Source organism: Spinacia oleracea, chromosome 3 (assembly GCF_020520425.1).
Source record: "Spinacia oleracea cultivar Varoflay chromosome 3, BTI_SOV_V1, whole genome shotgun sequence".
Lineage (NCBI taxonomy): Eukaryota > Viridiplantae > Streptophyta > Magnoliopsida > Caryophyllales > Amaranthaceae > Spinacia > Spinacia oleracea.
In genome coordinates, this window is record NC_079489.1 from 16898714 (window position 1) to 16923726 (window position 25013).

The 25013-nt window shown below is 36.3% G+C and overlaps 1 protein-coding gene across 3 annotated transcripts; it reads left to right on the top strand.

The window, feature by feature from the left end:
• The first annotated feature begins 3499 nt into the window (after nucleotides 1-3499).
• On the top strand, nucleotides 3500-24545 carry LOC110805816 (serine/threonine-protein kinase TIO). Of its 3 annotated transcripts, none has more exons than XM_056839159.1 (22): nucleotides 3500-3755; nucleotides 3844-3918; nucleotides 4940-5032; nucleotides 5264-5338; nucleotides 5506-5604; nucleotides 6114-6177; nucleotides 6457-6541; nucleotides 6716-6788; nucleotides 6883-6951; nucleotides 7046-7126; nucleotides 7215-7284; nucleotides 7433-7546; nucleotides 8243-8381; nucleotides 16705-16873; nucleotides 17519-17617; nucleotides 18400-18927; nucleotides 19999-21123; nucleotides 21909-22142; nucleotides 22226-22369; nucleotides 22783-22863; nucleotides 22992-23180; nucleotides 24201-24545. In XM_056839159.1, the coding sequence occupies exons 1-22, from the start codon at nucleotides 3666-3668 to the stop codon at nucleotides 24444-24446; spliced, it is 3942 nt and encodes a 1313-aa protein (XP_056695137.1). In that variant the 5' UTR covers nucleotides 3500-3665; the 3' UTR covers nucleotides 24447-24545. The 3 variants fall into 3 exon arrangements, with proteins under 3 accessions (XP_056695137.1, XP_056695138.1, XP_056695139.1); XM_056839160.1 differs by having other exon boundaries at nucleotides 5512-5604; XM_056839161.1 differs by having other exon boundaries at nucleotides 22992-23187; nucleotides 24201-24343.
• Nucleotides 24546-25013: the final 468 nt, after the last annotated feature.

Below are 25013 nucleotides of genomic sequence, written 5' to 3' on the forward strand. Positions count from 1 at the left end.
CTAAATTACCGGACTTTTTCATTGAAAAGTGTAGGTTTGTGTTTGCCCAAAAAATTTAAAATTTTGGGTCGGGCCGGTCCCCGGAACCGGGCCCGAAAAATTCTTCTCAAACCTACAAAAATTTCGGGCGGATCGTCTTGATCAGATTGACATAACCCCTTAATTCTCTCCATTTTAATTCATAAAAATATATATATATATATATATATATGCTGCAGTCCAAACGGTGGAATGACGCTCAATGCTATAGTACAAATAATCCGCTCAATGGCATTCTTTCTCTATCGCTATCAAAACCTAATTTACGAAATCTTTTTTTCCAATTTCTCTAAGAAACACACTATGTATATGTGAACTTTTTTTTGAGGGGTTTATATGTTAACTTTCTTTACTTTAGTACTACAATTTAGATTTTTCATCTTATAATATGTGTATTGCAATGTTTAACTATGTAAATGCTTTTAACTAGAGATTATATCTAATTTTTCTTCATATGAACTTTTTGAATATTTCTAACATGTTACTCCGTATTTATTGTGATTAGTTGTCATAACGCAATTTTTAGTTTTTATATAATCTTGCACGCATAACGTGCATATAAGACGAGTATTCTCTATTCTATAAATATAAAGGATAAAAGTGAATTTACTAAAACTACCTCATCTCTTCACTTGAATAAAAGTGAATTTACTAAAACAACCTCATCTCTTCACTTGAAATAGAGATAATGTAACACCCCGACTTCTAAACACCATTAATTAGGTTAATTATCTTTAATTAGCAGCGGAAACCCTAATTTAGTCGGAGCGTCACTTGCCGTATCCCCCTCGTGGGAAATACAAGGCGACATAACTTTTTTACATTTACTGACTACTGTTGAGTAACAGTAATTATACTTCACTTCGATTAATTCTTTAAAATTTACATTGAAATCTAAGTAAACCTTAATAAATATTTCTAACATGTTTAAACATTAATTTAAAAATCTAACTCAAATCGTGAAATCAAACTTAGAGTTTAATTAATACATCCCTTTATTACTAATGACATAGTTATCTTTATTAAACATTGATCGTGAATTTGATGGTTGCATCCTCACTCTAAGGCATCCCATGATCTTCTTCGTACCTAAAACAAAAGCAACATCGTGAGCCGAGGCCCAATAACATACTACCCTAACAGCGTAAACTCATTTCAATTCATTTTATTTACTTTGCAATCAGGGAGAATAGAACATAGTAAAACATTTTCATAAATGCAATAAAACATCATTTATAACTTGAAACTTTGATAGTTCCCATTATCTTTCATAAAACCTTCTTTTTACTTGGTAACTGACAAGTTAGCCTTGCGGGACGTCTCCCACCTTGCGATAGTCCTCAAGGAGCACTCTCCCTTGTTGGACATACGCCCGTACCTAAATAGTTTCTCTTTTAGCTTGCGGTAACCCTCAAGGAGCACTCTCCCTTGTTGGGTGTCCCGCGGTACGGCGGTACGTGCACGACCTAGAAATAGTAACCCCACTAACTGCCAGAACCGGTTACACTTGTATTTATCATGTTTCGTATCTTATTATTAACTCATAGACATCGTTCTTATAAAATCATACATAAATATGCTTGAATATAATCATTATAAAACATACTTTATAAACACATTTCATATCCCACAATCCAATAAAAACATATCATTATAAACATATTTCATAATCTCATCAAAACACATTTCATAAGGGGATTGTGGGTGTTAGCAATAGATGTTACCTCAACCGTAGTTTATACGTCCCGTTCGATGGATCATTCATCCTGAGCTCCAAGTCCGATTTCTTTTGAATATTAAATCATTGAATTAGTTATTAAAACGATAATAACTTAAAATCGATATTTTATAAATAATAAATTTTATAAGTAACGAATTTATAAGTAACGGATTTTAATAAAAAATAAATAAATATAATTTCATGTTTTACTGAAAATATTATTAATCAAAATATTAATCAAACTTTCTTTTGGGTATATATATATCATAAATCGATTTTTATAAATATTATTTAAATTTCGTTTTTGTTAAATAAATCTAGTAATTTATTTTAGTAAAATCAATAATTAAACCTGAAAAGTAATAACGATTTATTAGTGAATAATTATATCGAAAACAAAATTCATTAAAACATAAATATTGATTAATTGAATCTGAAAATTCATATTTGTTTTAACCAAAGCCTAAAGATCTAGAATTGGGCCAGCTGGTTATGGGCTTGGTATGTGAAATAAAAAGTAAACGAGGTTCCAATTTGGAACCTGTTTTACACGAAAGGGGAGCACGGAGCAGGGGAAAACAAGGAACAGGGGAAGCAGGGGATGAGGGCACGAGGAGGAGTAGGGAGGAAAAGAGGGAGGTTGGGCGGCTGAGCTCAGGTGATCCGGTGTCGCAGCAAGGAACCGCGCCGGAGAGGCGGCGGCGGTGGTGGTGTGGTTTCGCGGCGGAGAAACAACAAGGGAGGGGAGGGTGGTCGCGCGAAACAGGGGGAAACAGGGGAGGAAAGAGGGGCGGCTGGGCGGCGGCCCTGGTGTCGCAGCAGCGCGAGACCGCGTGGGAGAATGACGGTGATGGTGAAGGTGGTTGTTCGCGGCGGTGGAACAACGCGGAAGGGGAGAGAGAGGTCGAGCAAAGGAGGGAAAGCAGGGGAAAGTTCGGTGGTGTTTCTGGCTGGCCGAGTGGTGCTGGGGTGGTAGTCGAACAGTGGTGGGAATGGTGGTGGTCGGTGGCTGTTGTGGTGGTTAATGGTGGTGATGGTTCGAAGCAGAGATGAGGAGGAGAATTGAAAATCAGGATTTGTTTTTGATTGAATTTCCTGAAATGGAAATGCAATTTGTATATCAATATTGAAAAGTTTACTTGGGGTCCAAGGGGTTGAATTTGGACAGAATTGAGGGAAGGAGGGAAGGAAATTTCCTTCCTGGTTTATACGTGGAGAGCAAGGGAAGAGGGAAAAAGTGAATTTTTGGTTCCTTGAGGGCATTTTCGTAATTTCACAATATTAGGCAAAAATTCAGAAATTGTTGTAATTTTCAGAAATTTATAAAAGTAGAAATGTTTAATTAAAATCAAGTTTTAAAATAATTCTTTATATATAAAAAAAATATCGTTAACGAAAAATAAATTTAATTTCCGAATAAAATAAGAACGTTTCGAAATTATTCAAAATTCTAAATAAATTACGAAATAATTAATATTTAAAGAATAGCTCAATCTCGTAAATTTGAAATTAAATTATAAACTGAAAAATAAATCGTGTAACAATATTAAAAATTCAAGCGAAATAAAACTTCGTTAATTAAAATAAAGTTCGAATTTAGGACTTAAAATGATTTTAAGTTAAATAAAAATAATTAAGCATAATTAATCGAGTTTTAAAAATTCGGGGTATTAATAAATTCAAACAATATGACCTAAAACCCTTTGACAAAAAAATTTGAAAATCAAGGGAGCGGCAAAATTCAAAAACTCCACCCTTCGATACCGTTAATGAATCACCCCTCGCAGGATTTTGTAAACCCTAACCGAGAATTTGTGCTAATTCAATCGCATTGCAATTTTAAATTCCAACATCAAGCTTATTGATTTCAAGCATATTCATCAAATTGCGTCAAAGATCGGAAGAAATGGGGGTTGAAAATTATCACGTCATTAAGCTTGTTGGCGAGGGACAATTTGGCAAAGTTTACAAGGGAATAAGAAAGTTCACTGGCCAGGTTAACTTTTTATTTTTTTTATTTTTTATTTAGGGGTTATATAATTTTCCGGCGGATTAGTTAGTGATTTGGGTTTGTAAAATTGTAGACTGTTGCTATGAAGTTTATAATGAAGCATGGGAACAGTGATAAAGATCTTCACAATCTTAGGCAAGAGATCGAGGTGATTTATGCAGATTTTTTGATTAATTTTATTCCAAAAATGGCAATTGGTTGAATGCATGGATAGTTTGGACTTTGGAATTCGAATTATGAGTTGCAATTATAGTTGAATTTTCTGAATTACTGTACTTCTGATTCGTATTACGTACTTGATGAATGATGATTGGTGCTGAAAATGGAATGAAGGTTTGTGGTTTGTTGAAACTGTAATGTAGAAGTGTTATCCAAATGATCCAAGTAAGGAAACAGTAACAGCAATTATTCCATGTTTGACAATCTTGAATTATGATTAACCCAGAACAATCTCGAGTATCGGTCACTGGTCTTAGTAAATGCTCAAAAAGTCATATGCTTACATTTGATATTTGTATGTGATCAGATGAACATGTATTGTGATCTGTTAGGATAGAGTGACATAAATTTTGCGTGCTACACGGTTTATATGTCTTGATGAAGCCTGGGGTTTCTTCAATTCCCTTTTTATTGTGTAAATTCTTAGCTTTACTACAGACACTAGGTGCGTGTAACTGTGTACTTTTTATAACATAATTTCTTTTGAAATTTGAGGAAGGTTTTTGTAGAACTCGAGGTTTGATTTGATAAGTTATCCTACAAATATCACATAAATGCATTATGGGTTTGGTACCAGAGACTTACATTTAACAATTCTTAGACAATGGACTTGAAAATATTTTAGTTGCAATTCTTGCAAATATGTTGAACATACACTAAAACAAATCTACATTTGTTCTTGTGCTATTTCCCTTTATTATCTATCCTGTTCGTTGCCCTTGTGTCCTGAGCTCATGCTGTTCAATTTTGTTGAGGTCTGCAAATTAGAAGTGTTTCTGTTTTACCTTCAGTTATTATGTGTATTTGTTCTTCAATTGCTTGTCCTCAGATCTTTTTGCAGGAGCAATTTGTTTGTAGTCATCTATTCCATTCTATAATATAATCACTGTGACATTTACCTGACTTACTGATGTTTACTTTAACACTGACTTTTTTCATGTAAATTACAGATACTCAGAAAGCTGAAACATGAGAATATTATAGAAATGCTTGACTCCTTCGAGACTGCACAAGAAATCTGTTTAGTCACAGAATTTGCTCAGGTTTTTTTCTTCCCCCTTCAAATTTTTGAAAGGCAAACTGCAGGTGCATGTCTTACCACAGTTGTCTGTATGAATAGTGCTGGACTTGAAATAACTTGGGGACCTTGATGCATGCATTGAAGAAATATTATTGTTCCCTTTCATACTGCACAAGTATGTTAAGGCATCTACTACTTGCATTTCTCTAGTATTTTCGTGTATGAGAATTGATGGAATTTATTTATGGTCTAGGGTGAACTTTTTGAGGTCCTTAAGAAATATAAGTGCCTGCCTGAAGAACAAGTTAAAGCAATCACAAAGCAGTTGGTACAGTTTCATCTTTAGGTTTCTTTTATTTATCTACTTCGTATCATTTTTCTCTTCAAAGTGGTTCTCAATTTTCTACATTCCCTCGCATCAAAGTACTGTGTGATATTTGATGTGTTTCACTTGAAATGAAAAAAAATGGTTTTTGATTGTGTTGCTGGCCAAAGTTCCAGGTAAAAGCGCTGTATTACTTGCATTCCAACAGAATTATTCACAGGGACATGAAGCCGCAAAATATCCTTATTGGTTCAGGCTCCATTGTTAAGGTTAGGTATACAGAAACTGTCCATTTACTCTACTTTTCGCCTGACATATTTACTTTCGGCCATTTACCTATCCTTAGTTTCTATCATCATTTTCTTTGGTCATTGTTTACATTCATTGCTCAAGAAACATTATGTATCTGAACTCTTCACTAGTTCACTTCAAGTCAACTTGCTTGTATTTTCACGGATTGACATAGTCTGATTGATATGAGTATGACTGTAATAATTAATTGTCCGAGAAGGAGTCAAAGATTCACTATTCGCTGGGTTTTATACTATAATGGCTTGACTTGAAATGGCTCAGTAAACTGATTGTGCCTTTTATTGTCATTGCTTCTCAATCATTCTATTAGCTGTTAGCATAAGGATGAGTCCCCTTTTCCCACTGATTGTGGTCGTCTCCTTAAAGACAAATGGGTTAAGTTGGTGTTACTTGATATGATTGTACTACCGTTTCATTTCCGAATTTTGTTTCTGCTTGCACTTATATGTGGTCTTCTTTACTTCAGCTTTGCGATTTTGGGTTTGCTCGTGCCATGTCAATGAACACTGTTGTACTTCGCTCCATTAAAGGTCAGCTTTGTGATTTGTTTGCTTTGCTGGTAAACTTGGACCTAACTTCTACTTTCGAAGTTCATTATGGTTGATGCAAATGGTTTTTGCTTGTTTTTCTATGGACTTAATTCCCCCTTTATGTTGTTCAGCTAGTTTTCTTTTACATTGTCAAACCCCTTGTTAATTTCCCACCAGGCCCAAACAATGCAAGAAAGATAAGGGTTAAAGAAGTTGGTCATGTATCCATGAAAAATGTTACTGCTGTTTCTTTTGCTCATACGCATCTGACTGTATCAGGTACTCCATTATACATGGCTCCTGAGCTTGTTCTTGAACAACCATACAATCAGACAGCTGACTTGTGGTCTCTTGGAGTGATTTTGTATGTACCTCGACATTATCATATGCGTAACCAACTTTACCTCAACCTCCTGAATGATATCATTGGCTTACAGCCTACCTCAAAATATTACTGGTTATCATTTCATTTTAATACTTGTATCAGCATAGTAAAAAGTTAATCATATTTGACTTCAATAACTTGCCTGTGCACCAGGTATGAGCTTTTTGTTGGCCAACCTCCATTTATTGCCAACTCAGTTTATGAACTTATACAACTTGTTATCAAGGTACTACTTACAGTTTAAAGTTTAAACTGCTGATGTTATCAGGGATATAAATTATAGCTCCACCAAAGCGTGAGTTTATTTCCTTTATCTGCAGGACCCAGTTAGATATCATGAAAATATGAGCCCAGAATTTAAAAGCTTCTTGAAAGGATTACTTAATAAGGTCATTTACATCATCACATCTGTTTTCTTAGCCTCCTGAATAGTCTGACTGGAACTCATACTAATTTATTTATTATCTCATTTCTGTGTATCAGGTCCCACAGCAAAGACTTTCTTGGCCTGGCCTTCTTGAGCACCCGTTTATTAAAGATTCTTCAGATGATTTGGAGACAAGGGTACTGGGGTCTTGTTTTGCAGGTGTTGGCATTTTTCAAATAATTTTGGTAGATGACTAATATTGGTCTTTCCTTAATTATTTCCCAGGAATTGCTTTCTCCAATAAAGCCGCCAATGGGGTGTGAAGCCGCTCGGAAAGGTGAAGCTGCTCGGAAAGGTGAAGCTCTGAGAACTTCCCTACCAGTACGGTCTAAGACTGTCACTCCTGAAATTAAGGCCTTACCAGTAACCAATCACCTACAATCAGCTTACTGTTTGTTAGGCAACTATAGTTTATTGAACTGTAATAATTGCTACTGGCACAGGTAATAATCATACCCCTTGTGCTTCTGATAGTGAAAATTCATCAGGAATTCTTTCTGATGCCCGACCCAGTGAGTCTGACTTGGCCGTGACAGAGGCATCTCTTGGGCCTACAGGTAATTGTAATCTTATCATACTGTGCTGAAATTCTATTGTCCTATTGTCAAATGTTATTCTGAATCTATCATGTAGTTATTGTTTGGGGTGATGATAAAGGTCAAGTTGCGACAACATTTAGTTGTCGCAATCTTACGTGTCGCAGTTTCATTGGTACATACAGGCGCCACGTAGGCTATGCGTCATCAGAATATTTTTACTATCAATTCAATATTTTTACTATAAAAATATATAAAAAAGGTAATCAATGTAAAGAAGGAAACAAATTAGAATATTAAGATTTTCCTACCTTTTTTTGAAAGGTATATAATAGATTATATAAGTTAAATATTTTAGTTTCCAATTTAAATCATGACACATAAGCATGCCATGTCATCATTGTGACACGGCTTAAAGGTCGCATGTTGCGACCTTTATCATTTTCGATTGTTTGGATACTGATGCACGTAATGTGACTGACTGACTCATTAACGAAGGCTATTATGACAGACTCAAATACCGTCTTTTACGTGAAATATTAACAAATCATGCATTCCCGTTGTAATTTTAATTTATTGATCCGTGCATCGCACGGGCTTAATTCTAGTTGCCACTATAATCATCTTTTTTATATTTTTTTGAGGATTCGGTTATAATCATCTTAATTATAGTTACCTATTCTGTTATCTTATGTCAAGAATGAATACTTTGTTCAGGCAGTCAACCAGTAGATAGGCTGGAAAATAATTCTCGCACCATCAAAGGTGCGAAAGTGATAGGCAAAAAAAAGGAGGCCTTAACACTCATTCTGGAGCCAGTCAAAATCTTTTCTAAAGGAATAGGGAACTCTATCAGGTAAAGGAATATTTAGTGTCTCTGCTTTCATAGCTTCAATTTGATTATGTACGTTTGTTGACTAAACTTTTGTCTAATTTATTCTCCATGGAGTACAAGATTTCGATCTGTTAATAGGAGTTATCTAACAGTTTTAATAGCCTAGTCATTTTGTTCTTTTGTGTTCTATATATGTTTCTGTCAACAGCATTAGTTGTAATCCTTTGTGTTGATTCTGAGTTTTGATGATGACAACGCAAACTTCCTAATCGTTGGTTAAGTGTGTTTTTGTATTGCTAAGTTAGGGAGTGCCTGAGTAGGACAAACTAAGCATGTGGAACAAACACTAAGCAATGCAGGGAATTCCTAACGAATCGATCAAGTCTGCAAATGAAGGCTGTTCCCAAGACAGCTGTTCCCAAGACGGCTGTTCCCAAGACGGTTGTTCCCAAGATGGCTGTTCCCAAGACGGCTGTTCCCAAGACGGCTGTTCCCAAGATGGCTGTTCCCAAGACAGCTGTTCCCGAGATGGCTGTTCCCAAGACAGTTGTTCCCAAAGACGGCTGTTCCTAAAGAAGGCTGATCCTCAACGGCTGATCCTAAGCAAGTTATTAAGGTGTTCCTCATATATTATAAGGATCATCAATGTTCCGGGGAAGGAACAATGCATGAAGCGTTCAAGCGAAGCTTCAAAAGGTGCCAACATAGAAGCTACAACATATGAGTTTATGTTTAGATTTTATGTAAGTATTTTAATAACGTTTATGCATAATATGGAACAAAAGGAACACGTGTGTTTTAATATGTTTGAGAAAATAGTTTTTGTAAATAAAATAAATTTTTATAAAGGAAAATCTTTTGGAAAATAAATAAAACGATTTTGAGAAAATCAACATTGGATTCTGATTTAGAATTCCTTGTTTTCCAAGAAAAGGTTTTTACTTGTTCCTAAAACTACTCCCACTATTTTCTCTAAAATTGAACGTGTTAAAAGTGGTTTGAAGAAGTCTCCCTGTTTCTCTCAATCAACGTGCACGTTACTGGTTAGTGGCCGTTGAGGGGAACATGGGAAACTGACCAAGAAAGTTCCTCTATAAAAGGAAAAGGTTTTTCATTTCTCAAATCACAACTGACAACGCACAATATTTCTAAAAGAGCTTAAGAGTTTTTATCAAAAGTCAGTTTACAAAAGAGCGTGTTCCTAAAGTTCCTTTATTGTACATAAGCTTCATTGAATACTAGAGTTTTCATAATTCGAGTTGTAATTGTGGGGTTAAGGATCGAGTGATCCTTGAGTTGTGGGGTTAAGGATCAAGTGATCCTTGAGTTTTGAGTGTAAGGGTTGAGTGATCCTTAAAGTGACTTAGAGTCAAGTCAGTAAGAGAGTGTGAAATGAGCAAGCACTGTAATCAAAGGGGATTACAGTGGGGAACTCGTGTTCAAGTGGAACTCGAGTTATTGAGTGTGTTGTATTCGAGCGATTACAATATATAAAAGAGTTTGAGGTTTTCCCTTCTTGATAAGGATCAAGAAGTTTCCTCAGTTTTCACATTCTTCGTATTAATTTGATAGTTGTTCCTTTAATTTCTAAATTCCGCAAAGGAACACCCTAAGTTCAAGAAACAATTCACCCCCCCCTCTTGTCAGTGTTCCTACTGGAATATCAGTTGGTATCAGAGCAGGATCTCACAAAAATACAGGAAACCCTGTTGAGAAAAAGTTCCTGGAAAGTATGAACACTCACGAGAAACTCGAAGAAGGTTATTCAACTCAAAGACCTCCAATGTTCAATGGAAAATTCTATACATATTGGAAGAACAGAATGGAGATCTTTATCAAGTCAGAGAACTATCAAGTTTGGCGAGTCATAGAAGTCGGTAACTTCGAGGTAACAAAAACCAATGCTGAAAATGAGGTAGTTCCTAAACCTATTTCTGAATTTGTGAAAGAAGATTTTGAAAAATATGAAATCAACGCTATGGCTGTTAAGATTTTGCATTGCGGCCTTGGACCTCATGAACACAATAGAGTTATGGGGTGCAAGAGCGCAAAGCAAATCTGGGATCTCCTTCAAGTAACACATGAAGGAGCAAATGAGGTCAAACGTTCTAAAATTGATTTACTGATGTCTAAATATGAACGTTTTGAAATGCATCCACAAGAAACAATTCAGGAGATGTTTACTCGGTTCACTAACATTACTAATGAACTTGTTTCCCTTGGAAGAATTATTCCCTCTGATGAACAGGTTAGGAAAATTCTAAGGAGCATGCCTCAAGATGATCGATGGAGAACCAAGGTCACTGCATTGTTTGAAACCAAGGATTTCACCAAATTCAACATTGAGCAGCTGGCAGGATCCTTAATGACACATGAACTACATCTAGGATCAACTGTTCCTGAGAATCCCAAGAACCAAGGTCTTGCTCTCAAGGCTGAGGAACTGGAGGATTCAGAACCGGATGAAGAAGAGGCTGCCACTTTGGTTAGAAGGATGAAAAGATTATACAGAAACCTCAGACCGGGAAATCAAAAAGGAAGGAACTCCGGAAGAAGAACAATTGGTTCCAAATCCGGCCAAGGATGCTTCAAATGCGGTGATCCAGACCATCAAATCCGGGAGTGCCCTCAGTGGGAAAATGAAAAAGGAAAAGGAGAGGATCGGCTCAAAGAAAGATGCAACAAACCCACCTTTTCCAAAAAGGCAATGATTGCAGCATGGGGAGATGTTACAGACTCGGAGGACGATGATGACCAACCAGAAAAAGAAACTGCCAACCTGTGCCTCATGGCAAAGATTGATGGAACAATGCAAGATCCATCAAACGAGGTAAGTTCCACAACCTCTCAATCTTTGTCTAATAACAGGTTAATTGAATCACCAATTGAAACTCTAGTATTTTTTGAAAAGCTTAGTGTAGTAAAGGAACAAAGTAATAAGGCATTGGAGCCCAATAAAGATCACATGACCTACCTAAATAATGTTAGATATGAGGTACAAGGTAGGTTCTTGGAATTGCTTGTCAGGAACAACTCTCTTAAAGACTCTTTTAGAAGAGTTAAAAATGTACATACTATTCTTGATGAAACTAATAATGCTAATGAAGTTCAGGAGACGGAGAATTTCGATATTGGCTTGATTCGCCTTACAGATAATGATGAGGAAGATTCTCCAGCTGAACTACATAAGAAAGATCAAGGAATTCCTGTGCAAGAGGAACAAGCAGAAAATCAGGGTGTTCCCATGCAAGAGGAACAAGCAGAAAATCAAGGTGCTCCCATGCAAGAGGAACAAGTAGAAAATCAGGGTGTTCCCATGCAAGAGGAACAAGTAGAAAATCAGGGTGTTCCCATGCAAGAGGAACAAGTAGAGAATCAAGGTGTTCCTATGCAAGAGGAACAAGCAGATAATCAAGGCGTTCAAAGGACGGAAGCAACCTTGGATGTTCCTGTGGCTCAATTTCAACCTAAGCCATGGAAACATCAAAGCTCCCATCCAATGAAACTAATTGTTAGCGACATTAGAAAGGGAATTCAAACAAGGTCTCAACTCAGAAACTTTTGTGCCTTTCATGCGTTCCTTTCCACAATAGAGCCAAGAAATCACACCGAAGTTCTGGAAGATGCTAATTGGATAACAGCCATGCAAGAAGAGCTAAATGAGTTCGAAAGGAACAAGGTGTGGCACCTGGAACCCAAACCTAAGCACCAGAAAGTGATAGGACTGAAATGGGTGTTCCGGAACAAGAAAGATGAACATGCAACAATCATAAGGAACAAGGCAAGGTTAGTGGTCAAAGGCTATAATCAACAGGAAGGTATTGATTTCGAAGAAACTTTTGCTCCTGTTGCTAGATTAGAAGCTATAAGAATCTTGATTGCCTTTGCTGCTTTTATGGGTTTTAAACTGTACCAAATGGACGTCAAATGTGCTTTTTAAAATGGTTTTCTAGAAGAAGATGTCTATGTGGAACAACCTCCTGGTTTCGAAAATCCTGAATTTCCCAACCACATCTATAAGCTTGATAAAGCTCTTTATGGATTGAAGCAAGCGCCTAGATCGTGGTATGATAGATTATCTAAATTCCTTTTGCAAAATGATTTTAAACGAGGCAGAATTGACAAAACGTTATTTCTAAAATCAAAAGGAGCAGACTTGTTAGTTGTACAAATTTACGTTGATGATATATTATTTGGTGCAACTAACAAAATTTTATGCAAGGAATTTGCAAATTTAATGAGCAGCGAATTTGAAATGAGTATGATGGGGGAACTAAATTTCTTCCTCGGTTTGCAAATCAAACAAACCAAAGAAGGAATCATGATCCACCAACAGAAATACGTGAAAGAACTCCTCAAAAAGTACGAAATGGAAACTGCCAAAGTGAATCACACACCAATGGGAACAACCACAAGATTAGACGAAGATCCCAGAGGAACAAGTGTGAATCAAACAAGATACAGAGGAATGATTGGATCCCTGCTCTACCTAACTGCAAGTAGACCTGACATCTCATTCAGTGTAGGCTTGTGCGCAAGGTTCCAGTCAAACCCAAAGGAGTCTCACATGACTGCTGTAAAAAGGATTCTCAGATACCTCAAAGGAACAGACGATCTATGTTTGTTCTATCCAAGAAGTGGAACATTCGACTTAAGAGGATATGCTGATGCTGACTATGCTGGTGATCTGGTAAATCGTAAAAGCACATCAGGTATGGTTCAATTCTTAGGTCCCTGCATGGTTTCTTGGGGTTCCAAGAAACAAAACACTGTTGCTTTATCCACAGCTGAAGCTGAGTACGTAGCTGCTGCTGCATGTTGCTCTCAAATCCTTTGGATAAAGCAACAGCTAAGGGATTTTGGTATCATATATGACTGTGTTCCGATTTATTGTGATAATACTAGTGCAATATGTATTTCTAAAGATCCAGTTCACCATTCCAGGGTCAAGCACATACATATTAGACACCACTTTCTTAAGGATAATGTAGAAAAAGGTTTAATTAAGTTGGATTTTTGTCAAACAGAAAATCAAATTGCAGATATCTTGACTAAACCTTTAAGCAGAGAGAAGCACGAGAAAATGAGACTGGAACTGGGAATGATCAAGCTAAGATAAGGAAGCAGGAAGATCCTCTAAAGGTATAAACTTTAATATTAAATGCCTGACCTTAATATATATTCATAATTTTACGTGCGAAAGCATAGCTGAAGTTTACCATCGTTAGGGATCAACCTACATAATGAAAGTGCATAATACATGATTAAATAAATGAATCAATAATACGAGATGCAAAAATAAGCTGTTCCACAACCAGGTTTACCGTTATAATTTTTCCTGTATTCTCTCCAATTTTTCAGTTATCGTTTATTTTTATTTTTATCTTTATCTTTTTTTTTCCTCGAAATTTTTTCTTTCCGAAATTTTTTTTTGTTTATCTTCCACATACATAAACCTCACAAATTTATTTCTTAATCCTCAAATTCTTCCTGTTCCCAACATCTAAGAAAACAATGGAAACAATCCCAATGGATCTCAACTACTCAACCCCCACACCAACAAATACACGTTTATCCCAGCCCCGACGGTCGCCCACACATCAACCACCCCTCCTGCTCAGGTCGCCGAAGAAAACAAAGAGGACCACCACCGACCCGCGAAGAATCCGCGGCAGTCGGCTGGTGTGGTTATTTTAAAAAAAAAAAAAGAAAAAAAGAAAAAAAGAATTACGGATTGTTCTAAGGGGGAATTTACCTTATTCCGGTTGATGATGCAAATTTGATGACGAGGTTTGCAATTAATATTGAGGATTCATGGGTTATGTACTATATTAAAGGGAAAACGTTGTTATACCAAAAAAAAAAAAAAAAAAAAAAAAAGGTTAACAACGTGGTTCCTAGGGTGAACAGCTCTCTGTTTGTTGAAATTCTTGTGAGGATGAGGATGATGAGGGGGAACAAGGTGAGGAGGATATTATAAAGGAAAAGGAACAGGCATCCAAAGTCCCTCAACCCATTGATGTTGTTCCTAAGACTAAACCCTTCACCCTTAAACCTGATCCGCTACTTTGATTGTTACCTTGGTTTTTTATTTGTTTGGAACAATTTTTTTTCTCTATTTTATTCTTTATGTAACCCTCAGTTTGGGTGACATCATCATTATTTTTATTTTTAGAACATGTGGAACCTAAAGCTTGCATCTCTAAAACTTGGTTGATTTCTTTTGTTATATATTATGTTTACAATTAATTATGCATGTTGAGACTTGACTTTGAGGCTAACTTAGTTTGCCAAACGTTGATCGTGGGGCGCTATGAATATTATATTTTTGCCTTGTATTTTTTCTTTTTGTTAATGCCAACAGGGGGAAAAGAATGCAAACCTTTTTAACTTGATCTTACCTGTCTCCATGTCCCTCATTGCCTCACTTCTCGCTGCTGTAAGATTTTATTTTATTTTAAGTTTTCAATTTGTTTCACTTTTATTTTTCCCGTAATTTTTCATTTCTATTTTTTTTGAAAACTTGTTTAGGATTGCAAATAAGTTGATTTTTTTGGTAAAAGTTTGCTTATGTTGTCATCACCAAAAAGGGGGAATATTGTTGATTCTGAGTTTTGATGATGACAACGCAAACTTCCTAATCGTTGGTTAAGTGTGTTTTTGTATTGCTAAGTTAGGGAGTGCCTGAGTAGGACAAACTAAGCATGTGGAACAAACACTAAGCAATGCAGGGAATTCCTAACGAATCGATCAAGTCTGCAAATGAAGGCTGTTCCCAAGACAGCTGTTCCCAAGACGGCTGTTCCCAAGACGGTTGTTCCCAAGATGGCTGTTCCCAAGACGGCTGTTCCCAAGACGGCTGTTCCCAAGACGGCTGTTCCCAAGATGGCTGTTCCCAAGACAGCTGTTCCCGAGATGGCTGTTCCCAAGACAGTTGTTCCCAAAGACGGCTGTTCCTAAAGAAGGCTGATCCTCAACGGCTGATCCTAAGCAAGTTATTAAGGTGTTCCTCATATATTATAAGGATCATCAATGTTCCGGAGAAGGAACAATGCATGAAGCGTTCAAGCGAAGCTTCAAAAGGTGCCAACATAGAAGCTACAACATATGAGTTTATGTTTAGATTTTATGTAAGTATTTTAATAACGTTTATGCATAATATGGAACAAAAGGAACACGTGTGTTTTAATATGTTTGAGAAAATAGTTTTTGTAAATAAAATAAAGTTTTATAAAGGAAAATCTTTTGGAAAATAAATAAAACGATTTTGAGAAAATCAACATTGGATTCTGATTTAGAATTCCTTGTTTTCCAAGAAAAGGTTTTTACTTGTTCCTAAAACTACTCCCACTATTTTCTCTAAAATTGAACGTGTTAAAAGTGGTTTGAAGAAGTCTCCCTGTTTCTCTCAATCAACGTGCACGTTACTGGTTAGTGGCCGTTGAGGGGAACATGGGAAACTGACCAAGAAAGTTCCTCTATAAAAGGAAAAGGTTTTTCATTTCTCAAATCACAACTGACAACGCACAATATTTCTAAAAGAGCTTAAGAGTTTTTATCAAAAGTCAGTTTACAAAAGAGCGTGTTCCTAAAGTTCCTTTATTGTACATAAGCTTCATTGAATACTAGAGTTTTCATAATTCGAGTTGTAATTGTGGGGTTAAGGATCGAGTGATCCTTGAGTTGTGGGGTTAAGGATCAAGTGATCCTTGAGTTTTGAGTGTAAGGGTTGAGTGATCCTTAAAGTGACTTAGAGTCAAGTCAGTAAGAGAGTGTGAAAGGAGCAAGCACTGTAATCAAAGGGGATTACAGTGGGGAACTCGTGTTCAAGTGGAACTCGAGTTATTGAGTGTGTTGTATTCGAGCGATTACAATATATAAAAGAGTTTGAGGTTTTCCCTTCTTGATAAGGATCAAGAAGTTTCCTCAGTTTTCACATTCTTCGTATTAATTTGATAGTTGTTCCTTTAATTTCTAAATTCCGCAAAGGAACACCCTAAGTTCAAGAAACAATTCACCCCCCCTCTTGTCAGTGTTCCTACTGAAATATCACTTTGAACTGTTTCGCGTAGTTTATTAGCCATTTTTATTTATATTTTTTTAATTGATTAAAATGCAAATACTTTATTATAGATAGCTTCAACATCTAGAGCATTGAAATGTTGGATTGTTCCTATGTTTCATTAAGAAATGTGCTAGAACAACAGTATCAGAGCTTTGTCTGAATGCTGATTCGAGGTGTGTGGTTAAGAAAATTTTCTTCAGGATTTTGTCAAAACTCAAGTGAATCACCTGTTTTTGGCTTTATGCAATATCAATGAATTTTTTATTGTAACTTTGGCAGGAAGGAAGACATTCTCAATTTGAGTCAGTCACTCAGAATTCTTTCAAACTTAGTTGCAGCTTATGCTGTCACACATACCAGTCGGGATGAAATAATTTTTGATCTTCTTGGGCTGACTTCAGCTCTTCTTAGCCAAAAAAAGATTGACGATTATGACTTGATTGCTAAGGTATTTTTTTTGTTTCTTTATTGGAACTAGACACCAATATCATTACTTTGTTGCTTTAAAATTATTTGTTGCTTTATCATTGAAACTTGTGATTTTGAATATAATAGGTTGATAATCCATATGAGATGAAGGCTAAAACACCCTTTCGTCGAGTTCAATTATAATTTTTTATTTTTTTATTTTTTATATTATAATAGCACTTGTGCAACACTGATTGTTAACTATAATTTGAATTTTGGAAAATGATGTTTGATTTTATTACGTGCGTCTGAATATTCTGATTAGTCAAGAAATCCTGGCACCGCCACTGTTTACAATGAAAAACGTCTCTGCTTCAGTTATACTGTTGGAAATACCAATTAGTATCGTTGAATTATTTTACTACTACGTGCAAATACACAGTTTGATGTCTGATTTTAGGCCCTGCTTCAGAAAGGTCTATGGGAAGAGCTAAAGAACATACGAAGTAGTAATTTCAAGAAACTCAATAGCACTACTTAATTGTCTCGCGATCTTTTTTAACTTACAACTAAATATCAGCTTCACTTTAAAATCTCAATTTCATTTATATGTTGTCACGCCACTGAAAGAGTTTTTTACCTTCTATTGGAGAACCCCTTTGAGATATGCTTTATGTTTGTGCAGAGTTTCATGATTATTAGAAAATTGATTGATGGTGGTGGAGACAGCTTTGGGAGCTCATGTTTTACCCAGTGGGTTGCCCTTGTTGAGATGTTTTTACAGGTAGTTTTTCAAATTTCCAGTAGGTGTTTGCTGTTTATATATGGATGTTTTATAGATGCGACAAGTTATGTATATATTGCATTTAATGAGGATAATCTAATAAAAAAGACTATAATAGAATGTTTTTTCACGTTTTGTGTTAAATATGCATTTGCACTGTTCTATGTGAAAATTTTCCATATACCAGAAAGTAGGTTGTCTGTTTGGAAGGCACTTGTGTTATTATGTTTCATTATTTTCTTCTATGAAGAGCATTGCCAGACATGTATTCTGCTTCACTCATAGAAAAATGAGTCAGATACCAGAGCAACTACTTGTTTGACTTTTGCACTATGAGCACAATATAGGACTTGTAAATTATTTTGCAATTTAAATGCCGTTTTATTTTTATTTTGTGATTATGCTGGGAAATTTCTCTTCTGTAAAAGTTAATTCTCAGGTTGAGTGGTGCTTAGTTGATGTAGTTGTTATTGATCTGGTTCCCAAAGTTATGTCACCATCATTTATTGGCAAGGTTAAAGGTGACGCTCTATACTTGATATATGGTTTTCGAAGGAGTGGAACCACTTTTGAACCCTATTTACTGCAAATTTAGCACTTAACAGTCTGCTAGCAAAATGTTTTGTGCTTCTTCCCTTTCATTCTATTTGAGTATTCTTTAGCACTTAACAGTCTGCTAGCAAAATGTTTTGTGCTCTTCCTTTTCATTCTATTTGAGTATTCTTTAGCTAACTTAAAGTTAAAGTGATCTCTCAAATCCGAAACTTTTACCTTCATGACAGGTCCTTAGTAGCTCAGAAGATTCGAGTGGTAGACTTCTTTATGAATCTACCTCCTCTATTGCAGTCATGTTAAATCAAGTTACTTCAGCTATTAAAACATTTTCTCCTTCCGTCCCTCCTAAAGCTATTGATATACTGAAGCAAATCCTTGATCATGCTAAAACAAGTGGTTTGGTTGATCAACTTTGTGCGTGCTTAGCAGCTTCAGGAGCAAGTTTGATTCCAGGTTCTGGTAATTTGGCCCGTGTTGCTGAGGAAGGGTGTAGAGCACTTTGGTTTTTAATTAATGCATTGGAATGTTTATCACTCAAAGAGAAAGCTAGGACATTTCCACTCACTTCTTTGCGCAGCCATTCATTAGCCCGACTTGATATCAGAGAGCACGACAGGTGTCCAGATATTGGAACCGATTATGAGAAAGTTCTTGATGACATAACAAGAGAATTTCTGTATTCCCAACCAGTTCGTTGTGCTATATTGTACTGCCTTCATCAGCGCAATGAAGCTGTACTCTTAGCTGCTATCCAGGTTTGATATTATGCCTTTGCTTCGGATCTTTTATTTCATCCTTTGGTGTGAATAGGCAGTTTACTGCTGATAGCCAGGAATGTGAAAAACTTAAAATGGTGCACAATTCTTTATTTGTTTTTATAAAAAAACATAATTTATGGAAACTTAAAAAGGGTAACATAGAAAGAAGACAAGCTGTCCTCACAAAGAAACTCTACTGAAATTACAGATTACCCCAATTCTTTGGTATCTCCTGAATGTTTGAAGAGCACTCCCAGATCTCATGTTTGTAGATTTCACAGAGTCTTTTTCTGAGATAACTAGCGATTTCACAGTGCACAAAAACATGTAAGCTAGACTCATTGTTAGCTTGGCAACTTTAAGTCTGCGCTTTTAAAGCATATAGTTCTTGTTGATCCTTCCCAAAGTGAGTGTCCGAACATATCTTTTACCTTGAGAGTGACCTTCGCTTTCCAAATGAAATTTGCTAGTGGAAATGTAGGATATTTAGGAGGGCGATTCAAATAGAGGACTAACCGAAAAAACACCCTGACGAATCTCCTTAACCACACCCTAGAATCATCCGTGTCAGTTAAATGATTAGGCAAGAGGTCACACGTACAAGTGAGTTCCTTTTATCACCGTCTTGTAAGAAATTTACAAGTTATTAGAGATTCTTGAAATCCTGCTTTACGTAAGAACAAAGGCCTTCTATTAGTAATGCTAACCAGCCCTGTAGTAGGGACAAAGGAAATGGCAAACTGTATTCATCATGTAAAAGTTTTGGGTAGTCAGTTTCTTTCACAGGTTTATCATAAAAAAAGATTGCTTCCTTATCAGAATTTCCCTTACTAGTAGGAGTATATCAGATATCATATCATGTATGTGGTGGAAATGTTGAATATTTTATTTTGTTCAAAGACTAAAAGCAACCACCTTGTTTCTGTACTTAACTCAAGATATCAAAACGGTAACTATAAATCAATAAAGCAAGAATGTCTTTCAGATGTGTCTCAAAAAGTCCGATCATGTAAACTTACATTGATATTCTATTAAACAAATTTAACATGAGGTTTCCTTTTGTTTCAGCTCCTACTGAGGTGTTGTATGCGCAGTGGAACAGTGCCGGGAGTACTTTGTGGCCTTCCGAGTTCTTTGACTGTGACAACAGAGGTGAGTGGTGGAGGGGATCACACATTTGTTTCTGAGATATTCTCCATAATATCTCTTTGTGGATCATATTTGAACAAAAATTCCCAAATTGGTGAAGCAAATGGCTCGGAGTGCAAATTAGCTAATCCTCACGGTCTTGCTTTGCATTCATGCTTGCTGCTTGCAACGATTGCTCAATCATTTAAGTCGGTTCGGAGGAGATACTCAGCTTCCATTCTGACTACTTCCTCAAAGAAACAGCAGTCAAGGCTGTCATCACTTGCGCAACTTTTTTCTATTAATGATGGTGTTCCATCTTCATTTCACCCTCACTGTGCATCTGCCATGCTAGCCTTTGCATCTATTCTATCTCTTGAGACTGGATCTTCAGTTGAGTCTTCATTATCTGACATTGCAATGCCTTTTGTCCCTCCAACTGCTACTCTGTGTGACCTCCTCAAAACGAATTATAGAATCGAGCATGAGAACAACTATTGGCATGGGCAACAGGATGGATATGTTGGCTTGCTTGAATGTGGATTAAAATGGGGAGGACCTTTGGCTGTTCAACAATTTTGTGCTAGTGGACTCCCACAACTCCTTATAGATTTGCTGGGAAACAATCCTAGTGTTGATTCTCAAGCAACCGGTTATGATCTAGTTGGGCTATCTCCTACTGGAGTATTGTGGGCTATTTCATGTTTAAGCCATTGCCTGCCAGGTGGCTCTGCGACGTTTCGACAGATATTACTGCAGAAGGAACATGTTGAATGTATTCGTGACTTGGTATCTGATGCTCATCTGAAGCTCCTTAAAACTTGGGTTGGGCCTAGCGGGGGGAAGAGTGGAATGAGGGATATCATAAATGCAGTGATTGATATTTTTGCCTTTCCTTTTGTTGCCATTCAAAATGCCTCTGGTTTGCCATCTACCACTGCTTCCATGAGCAGTGGACTTGTACTTAATGTAGGTTCACCTGGTGCAAAAGTATGCAGCAAAGACTTAGACATTATGAAAGCAATCAAGGAAAACATGGAAAAGTACACAAAGATTCTTCTAGAGGTTAGATAGCCTTTTACCATTTCTCTATCCAAATTGTACCACTCTTATGAGTTACTCCCTCTGTATTTTTTTAAGAGATACACTTGCCTTTTCCGGCCGTATTTATTTAAGAGATACACTTGCTATTTTTGGTAACTTATCAACCCCACCATCTAATTAAATAATCTATTTACACCCCACCCCCACCACCATCCCCTAAAATGACATGGTCGCCACTTATTTTACTTATTAAAATATCTACTCAACCCCACTTGTTTTATTACTTTATTTCATTCAATTCTTTTTCTTAATACCCGTGCCCGACCAAGTGTATCTCTTAAAAAAAAGGAGGGAGTATGCCTTTTTGATGAATGAATACGGAAGCAAGTTTATGGACATGTTTTCTGATAATTTATACATGTACTTTATCATAATTCTACGTGACCAGCACTGAGAATGAAAGTGTATGTCCTGTCTTTCTGTATGAAGAATACTACTCATGTTCACTTGTATGAATAATGAGTTATACTTATAAGTGGTTTTACTGCTGTCTTTCATGAACTCGTTGCAGTTTATGGAGTGCATTCACTGAAAAACTTTTACACGAGTTTATCATTTTCAATGTTGCACATGCCTGAGTAATGAGTTATATGTTGTTTAACTGCTGTTCTTCATGCACATTTCACAGTAAATGGAAGCATTAAGTATATCATATTGAAACAACTTCTTGAAAGCTTTGCCTTATTTAGCTTTTATGCTCCTCGTCCATAATTTTTTAATAAGTAATCCCTTCTTCCTGGCTGCAGGCAGGATTGCCTGTCATAATTTTGCGATGTGCTGATGGTTTGGAGTTAAAAGACATGCAAAGGCCAGTGGCATTCCTTGCAAAAATGACTAGCCATGAACCATTGGCAATTCATCTTGTGCGGAAGGGGATGCTGAAAGCTTCCAGGATAAGGAGATTGTTTGATTGTTCATGCCCAAAAGGGGTCATCTGTGATGTCCTCATGATCGTGTCTGAACTAGCATTTATGAACAAGGTTAGTTTGTTTATAAACAGATTTTTGTTTTTTTCTGCTATTTTTTTTTGATGGAAAATGCTCGTATCATGTATGTTTTGCAGGGTTTCTATGAATACATCGACAAGGCAAACATATTGACACGCTTAAAGGAGTTCCTCACTGCTAAAGATCCTGATTTACGTGCAAATGCTTGTTTTGCTATAGGAAACATGTGTCGACATAGCTCTTACTTTTATTATTCACTGGTAGGTTACAGACTGAAGCTCAACTCTTTTACTGTTGTTAAGCAATCCTTATGCTTACAGGGATTTCCTCTCCTGTAGCGATGACATGTGGTTGCATAATTTTTTTCCTGGCATTCTTCAATTAATACTCCCTCCGTCCCATTTTAAATGGAACAAATGAGTTTCAACACGGATTTTTAGGGGGGGGGGGGGAAGAGAAAAGACTTCTTTAGAATTTTTTATTGCTGATGAAGAGATGTAGTTGAGACAATTATATGTAAATTTTATGTAGGGTCCACTTTTATATGGAAATGTTTCAACTAAATTGGGACAACTACAAATGAGAAACATGGCAATTAAAATGGGACGGAGAGAGTAATTTACTTCCTACTATGTACATGCTAGTATGTGTTTCCTAATTGTTTGGTGCTTAGGCAAGACATGGAATCATCAGTCTACTCATTGATCGATGTGCTGACACGGACAAGAGTACCAGGAAATTTGGCTGTTTTGCTGTAAGATTCAATACCTATTATCTTGCTTTACGTAGTTGTTGCCACCAGTGTACATTTACTTTGATTACCATCTTTGTATTGTCAGTACTTTTGGGATATGAATGTTACTCTTTCAAATGCTGTTTCAGATTGCAAATGCAGCGTTCCATAATAGTTTGCTGTATGAAGAACTTAGAAGTTCCATACATCAACTAACAAATCTGCTACTTTTACCTGAGGAAGACAAGACAAAAGCTAATGCTGCTGGTGCTCTAAGTAATCTTGTTCTCAATTCAAACGAACTCTGTGAAGACATTGTGTCTCATGGTGCTATACAGGTAACAGGTTAGCTTCATTACATTTTGGAGTATTATGCTTGCTTTAGCTTGTTTTTTGCTGTTTCTTACACAACTGTCAGTGTTGAGTTCAGTTGGCTAGTGGGTTTGAGAGGAAAGAACATTCACTTCGCCAGCCATTTGTTTACATTTGGAACTTTTTTCTCAATATCTTAGTGGTATATTATCTGAGGGGTATTAAATGGAAATTGAAAACTTGAATAAGGATTTAATGGAAGAGAAAGAAGTAAATAAGGTTGGAGATTAGAAAATTACAGGTTCAGCCAAAAAGAAAGAGTTCATATAGAATTTGTCAAATGGAAAATGCCTCCTCGTAGACCAGTAAAGGGGAGAGGATCATGTTAAAATATAATCATGGCCACAGGTGTGCATCTGTCCAAACCCGGACCGGACCAGACCGACCCGGACCGGAACGAAAACCGAAATTTGATAATTCAAGACACGAAGACCGGATCGATTATGCTTGGACCAGACCCGTACCGGACCGAAAAAATCGGTCCAAAACCCGGACCGGACCGGTTTGGACCGTTTGTAAACCTATTTTTACATAATATTTATTTTTTCAAAAAATTATGGTAAAAAAAGAAAATATATATAAAAAATCAATTGTTTAAGGCTTTTTTGGAAGCTAAAATAAAATATATCATAATATAGTAATATTTACAACATATTAAAGGAGAGAATTAAATTGTAAAATAGTTTATATTATATTTTATTAAGGAAAAATCGATCCGGTCCAAAATCGGGTTTTGGACCGGACCAAACCGAAGACCGGAAATTGATATTTCTCGACCCGAAGACCGGACCGATTGCCTTCGGTCCGGTCCATTTTTTCGGTCCGGACCAATTTTTGCACAACTCTAATCATGGCAAAAATACAAATCTTCTCTGAGATCTTCCCATTAAGGTTTGTTTTGCAAGAATATTGATTTAAACAGATTAGTTTCTCAAATGATATATGCTTTGACTAATAATAATACAGATTTGCTTACAATTCTGCAGGCTTTACTTAAGGTGGTCTCAGACTGCTCAACAGTAGCATTGAATCCTTCGAGAAGGGATGATGTGAAGGAGTTTCCTCTGAAATTTGTTCTCATTGCTCTGAACAAAATGTGTGCACACTCACCTTGCAGACAATGTATTCATTCTTCAGAGTTGTTTCCTGTGTTATCACAACTTCGACAATCACCTCAAGTCAAAATAGCCGACTATGCGTCCCTGATTTATGACAAAGCTAGTCAAGTTTGAACCTTATCTTAACCAAATAGAGAATCTAAATAATCAATCGAAAATTAGGAATTGGCGAATTGCAATAAAAAGTTGGAGAAAGAAAATCCTCAATTTCAATTTGTTTTTCTTCAAATGAATTTGATGATTTGTTTGAGAAAGGTAGAAATATTTAAAGGGTAAATAATCTAGCCGAGAAAATGTTGTTGAATGAAATGTCTGATGAAAGAAAAATATGGTTTATGCACCCGAATGCACAATGCTCATTGTGCACACTGTTTTTAAATGAACTAATATTTCAAATACAAAGAACATATTGTTCATACCCAAAGAACATATAGTTAATGAACATATAGTTCAAATTCATAGAACATATAATTTAAATATTTTACTAGTACATGTACATTGAAATCATTCTCCATGTTCATTAGATTTTCAATGATTGTTCATCAGGGTGCACAATGAGCACTGTGCACCCGGGTGTATAATCTAAATTGCGATCAGATGAATTCTTCCGTTGAAATTCAAGAGACTGTTTAATGGAAAGTTGTTGATTAGAATATATAAGTATTGAAATTGGGAATTTGG